This window comes from Acinonyx jubatus, chromosome A2 (assembly GCF_027475565.1).
Source record: "Acinonyx jubatus isolate Ajub_Pintada_27869175 chromosome A2, VMU_Ajub_asm_v1.0, whole genome shotgun sequence".
Classification (NCBI taxonomy): domain Eukaryota; kingdom Metazoa; phylum Chordata; class Mammalia; order Carnivora; family Felidae; genus Acinonyx; species Acinonyx jubatus.
This window is the reverse complement of record NC_069383.1, coordinates 73,929,096-73,935,095: the sequence shown is the minus strand read 5'-3', so window position 1 is coordinate 73,935,095 and position 6,000 is coordinate 73,929,096. Positions and strand designations below refer to the sequence as shown.

General features: G+C 40.3%; 1 protein-coding gene across 1 annotated transcript in view; it reads left to right on the top strand.

The window, feature by feature from the left end:
• Positions 1–4,939: 4,939 nt before the first annotated feature.
• PTTG1IP2 (PTTG1IP family member 2) overlaps positions 4,940–6,000 on the top strand; it is a 52,762-nt gene continuing 51,701 nt past the window's right edge. Inside the window, exon 1 of the mRNA XM_053218478.1 lies at positions 4,940–5,163. Within this exon, the coding sequence (XP_053074453.1) occupies positions 5,016–5,163 (148 nt within the window). The 5' untranslated portion in view covers positions 4,940–5,015. The remainder of the gene's footprint in view (positions 5,164–6,000) is intronic.

Here is a 6,000-nt window from a genome sequence, read left to right as displayed (position 1 = left end):
GTTTCATTGATTTTTTTTTTTTTTTTTAGTTTCTATTTCATTTATTCTGCTCTAATCTTTATTATTTCCTTTATTCCACTATTTTTGGTTTTTGTTTGTTTTTCTGGCCCCTTTAGGTGTAAGATTAGTTTGTTTATTTGATAATTTTCTTGCTTTTTGAGGTAGACCTGTATTGCTCTAAACTTCCCCCTTATAACAGCTTTTGCTGTATCCTAAAGATTTTGGACTATTGTATTTTCATTTTCATTTGTCTCCATGTATTTTTTTTTATTTCCTATTTGTTGTCTTGATTAACCATTCATTGTTTAGTGACATTTTATCTAACCTCCATGTACTTGTGTTCTTTCTAGATTTTTTTCTTGTGGTTGATTTCTAGTTTCATAGGGTTTTCATCAGAAAAGATGCATGGAATGACTTTGATCTTTTTGAATTTGTTGAGACTTGTTTTATGGCCTAACATGTGATGTATTCTGGAGAATATTCCATGTGCACTTGAATAGAATGTGTATTCTGATGATTTGGGATGGAATGTTAAATATATCTGTTAAATTGATCTGGTCCAATGTGTCATTCAAAGCCTTCCTTATTCATTTTCTGTTTGGATGATCTGTCTATTAATGTAACTGGGGTGTTAATTGATAGGTAGATATTTATTTATTGGTAGGTAGATATTTATTGCCATTTTGTTACTTGTTTTATGGTTGTTTTTGTAGTTCATCTCTGTTCCTTTCTTCTCTTGCTCTCTTCTCTCATGATTAGTTGGCTTTCTTTAGTGATACACTTGGATTCCTTTCTTTTTATTTTTGGCATATCTGTTACTGGTTTTTGATTTACGATTACCATTCGGTTTTTACATAACAGTCTATATTAAATTGATGGTCACCATCACTGAACTACTTAGTGACACTGGTGCCCTTTTTAGCAGCATGTTCCTGATGGCCTTGATGTTTTCTCTGGACCCTCTCCTGGAACATAATTATCTAGTGGTTTTTATGACCTCACATAATAAATATATCTACTTCAGTAACCCCAATTCTCTCAGTGGTTTTATTCCTTCCTCTACCTCCTGTGTAGGCAACTCAGGCATTACCCCTTTTCCTCAAGATTGGCCATCACTTTCTTCAGGCTTCTAAAAGTCACCCTAATAATGAGTTTGCCCCTTCCTCTGGGGTCTTGCCAGGGTATTAAATCCCATGTCCTATGAAAGCCCAGTTTAACATTCCAGCCCCTTGATCAAGCATCTTCAAAATTCATTTTCAGTGGTAGTCATTGACTCCTGCCAATACAAACTAATTATACTATGGAATATAATTTTTTCTCTCTGTTATCTTGCCCAGCATGTCCTCATCTAGATTGTACTGAGATTTAACTCTAGTTTTTGGCGTATCAGCCAGGAGAAGGGGCATGGGGAACTCCTATGAGGACACTTCTTGAAACATCTTATTTTCTAGCATATGGCGAGTCCACTTCCACAAGCTCTGAGATTTCAGGGGCACCTGCAGAGTCAGCATCACATCCTCTGGAGCATCCATCCGTTTATGAATGCCATCAGGAATGTGGTGGTAAAAAGGGAACTGCATCACTAAAAAGTTCAGTGTCTCTCTTCTATAAACCAAAACTGACAGTAGAGTCAGTCACAGAATTGGGCTCATTAATATCCGTGGGATTAATGAGGTTTCCAAAGTAGTAGAAGCCAGGTGGTGGTACTTAAACACAGAAGCCATGTTTCAACCAAGTTTTCCCAGCAAGAATTCTGGCCTTAGCATGAGACCTGCCCGGCTGGACACATAAATATCTCTGGAACTCTGTCACTATCTGGTCCTCAGTCTGCTGCTTAGTTGTGTCAATTCCCAGGATAGGGGATAAAGGCTACCAAAGAGGTCCTCTGCCTTTCCCACTTAGTCTTTTCACTGCTAGTCAGTGGCCCCTGGTTTCTCATTATCCCCCTCTGCAGGGCATCAATACAACTCTATAACCAATCCATTCTGCCGTCCTTGTAGGGGTCCACTCCCCCATATATTTCAAATGATTGAATCATTACACCTGCCAGGATATTCCTCTCCATCAGTTCATTTTCCTAAATGGAAAATATTTTACCACCCGTGAATTTTTTTTTAATTTTTTTTAACGTTTATTTATTTTTGAGACAGAGAGAGACAGAGCATGAATGGGGGAGGGTCAGAGAGAGGGAGACACAGAATCCGAAACAGGTTCCAGGCTCTGAGCTGTCAGCACAGAACCTGATGCGGGGCTCGAACTCACGGACCGCGAGATCATGACCGGAGCCGAAGTCGGCCGCTTAACCGACTGAGCCACCCAGGCGCCCCCGTGAATTTTTTTTTAACAATTCGGCTGTCATCTCCTTTCAGAAACTATTCATGCTCCACATACTACTCAAGATGGCATCTTTTTTATCTATTGGATAGTAACTGAACCAGTTTCAAAGCTTTATCTTACCATTTGTTTTCTTAGAACGCTTCTAGTAGTATTTGTATTAGTTTGTGTTCTTCAAGGATCAGCTGCCAAAATGGGATTAGAAGTGCAGGAGGTTTATTGGGGAAACATTTGGGAAAGATAAAGGAGAGGGAGCTACTGAAGGTGTAGAGAATCTTAAATGGTGATACAAGGATGTATCCTGTAAAGGAGAGGGGAAGGAGTGAAGATTTGTTTGGAAGAGTTTCAGAGTACAGCCTAGTTCTAAAGAAGTTTCAGTCAGATTGATGGGAAGTCCTCAAACCAAAATTTTCCACTAAAGGCATTCTGCATTAGCATTCTTAGCACGTTTAGTTTTGACTAAGAGCAGCCTGTAGGAAGCATGACTTAGGTATGTATATGATGGAGGAATCTGAGGGATAATAGCAGAGGCCATCAAGTCACTTATGCTCTAAACTGGACTATTTTCACAGCCATATGCTACATGATCTCAAGATGACTTTTAGCAGCTATAGGGATTAAATCCTTTCAAGTTTGAATCCAGATGAAGATAAGCATCTTTGTCCTAACATTTCTAGCAAAAGCCCTAAGATTGATTTGGATTGGGTTAGCTTGGGCCGTATGCCCACCCACCTCATTATAGCCAGGGAAATACCATGTTATGATTTTTTTTCGGGTCTAGGTTTCACCCAATTACAAGATAGATATTGGGGCCCCACTCATACCATGAGAACTGAGCAGCGGTGGAGGGCAGATTCCCAAACAAAAACATGCACATAAAAAATGTATGTATTTTTAATTTTAACTGTTGTTGCCAGGTTGCTATCCAAAGACATTATAACAACTCACAGTTCCACCAAAAGTATAAAATGGTACTTTTCTCCCACATCATCACCAGCAATGTTGGTTAGCTTTGTTTTAATATTTTTGCCAACCTGATGGATACAAAGTGCTAGCTAATTATTACTTCAATTTACAATTTCCTAGTTCTAGCATATTTTTTCACACATTCACGGGACGCTTGGATTTGCTTTTCTATAGATAGAATCTTTACAACTTTGGTCCATTTTTCTATTGTTTTTCTTCTTTTTCATCCTTGTCAGTCTATAAGAACACTTTTCGTATTATAGCTAATAATCCTCGGTCTGTCCTCTGCATTGCAGATAGGCAAGGAAAAAGCCTCAACTCTGCACACTCTTGCCCATCTCCATCTTTATAATCAGTATGAGATCATAGTCCTCAGGGTGCAGTTTAGATCAATATGCCAGGAATGTGCAGTGCTGGGACAACTCCATTTTTGAAAAACAAAACAAGGTAGGCCCCAGTGAAGGACAATTTCCATGCCCCGTCCTCTCCTCCATCCCCCTCACTGGGGCAATATTCCTCAAATTTCAGTCATTCTGGAACCACATAAACAATTTTGTCATATCCTTTAAATTTTGCATGATTTCTATTTCTGGAACTTGACATTAAAAAAATGTTTATTTATTTATTTTGAGAGAGAAAGAGCAGGGCAGATAGGCAGAGGGAGAAAGAGAGAATCTTAAGCAGGCCCCACGCTCCATGTGGAGCCTGATGCTGGGCTTGATCTCATGACTGTGTGATTATGGCCTGAGTCAAAATCAAGAGTCAGATGCTTAACCAACTGAGCCACCCAGGTACCCCTGAAACTCGACATTTTAACATATCTATATTAAAAAAAATTATTTTAACGTTTACTTGTTATTGAGAGACAGAGAGGCACAGAGCATGAGCAGGGGAGGGGCCAAGAGATGGAGAGACACAGAATCTGAAGCAGGCTCTAGTCTCCGAGCTGTCAGCACAGAGCCCCACGTGGGGCTCGAACCCACAAACCGCGAGATTGACCTGAGTTGAAGTCGGACACTTAACCGACTGAGTCACCCAGGTGCCCCTAACATAGATATATTTTAAAAGAAAAGTTTATGTTATTGCCATGATATCACTATACTTACTAGTTACAATTTTCCAATACACATTAAAAGTAAATTGACAACTCTGAAAGTAAAAGATACTCATCATCTGCATGCCACTTAAAATACACCATGCTTTGGGAAACTACATTAGAGCATGCCATAGGTTCAGGGACTAGTCAAGCTGAAAATCAAGGATGTACAGAGCTATGAGCTTCACCCCTTATCTATAGCACAATGACCCCAAATGGATGGGGTGCACGATACATTCATTTATATCTGAGGAAAAGAGCACAGAAAAGTATAATTGCTTTCCATGCTATAGGTAGGCATTAGAATCCAGGCCTTGCTCCAAAAGTACTGGGGTAGCAGGTCTCTATCAAGTCCAGTGGGAGAACTTTACCTACTGGTCAGGGCCCTAGGAAGCCTGAGCCCAGGACAAACCAGGATTGTATTACCAACATTCTGCATTCTGGCCAGAACACTACAAGTTCTAAGGTTCTGCGAATTATGCTAGAGTCAAGGGATCAGAAGGGGCTGCCTCTCAAGGTACTATGATTTTGTTGGGTCATAGTCCCTGATGGGGGTGCCTGTCCAAGCCCACCAAGGTCTGACTGGCCTAGAACTGGCTGAACCCAGGCTGGAGGAGTGATGTGCTGGCCGCGGGCATGGGGCCAAATCCTCTTGCCAGTTTTCCTCTCCCTCTTTCTCATTCAGCTGCTTATCAGCTTCTCAGAGAATCACTTTTCCCAAATCTCCAGACAGAGGGGCAAGCAGAGACCAAAATCTCTGGATGATGGTGAGCCATCCCGAGCTGAGGGGTTGATCCCTACACACACCCCTGCCACCATATTTCCTTTTGGTTGTGCCACCATGGCAGGCTGAAATTTTCATTTTTAAAGTTTCATTTAGTGTTGGCAGGAAGATATTTTTAAAAGCCCTTGATATTTTTGGTGAAATCCAGTTTAATTGGACTCATATTGATTTGCTTTATCAGAAATGTGAAGACTGGATTAAAACAGTTTAAAATATTGGGAAAGCATGTGGCCCCTCCACCCTCCCTTTTTGTGTGACCTATAGCACATGTTTATGCTGTGAATAAGCTGTTGGGTTTTGCTCTAATCAGACTCTGCTGAATAGCCATAGCTAGTCTTTCTTGGTTTTTTAAGGTTTTAATTAATAAACTGCTTAATTTGTGTCTTTTTTTAAATGTTTATTTATTTTTGAGAGAAAGAGACAGAGCATGAGCGGGGGAGGGGAAGACAGAGAGGGAGACACAGAATCCGAAGCAGGCTCCAGGCTCTGAGCTGTCAGCACAGAGTCCAATGTAGGGCTCAAACCCACGAACCACAAGATCATGACCTAAGCTGAAGTTGCATACTTAACTGCCTGAGCCATCCAGGTGCCCCTGCTTAATTTGTGTCTCAAGAAAGACTTACTTTGGTCTGAAGATTTCCCTTGAAGATTTCCCTGGGATTTCCCAACTGAAGAAATTTTGATGTTAAAATTCATGCTGAGTTGAATTCATGAACCTGGAAATAAGGTTTTTAGTATCCTAAATTGAAATTGTATAGAGAGAATAAGGGGTGAATTAGGATTTGAATTATTTGGAAAATGTCCTATAAAGCCAAGATTG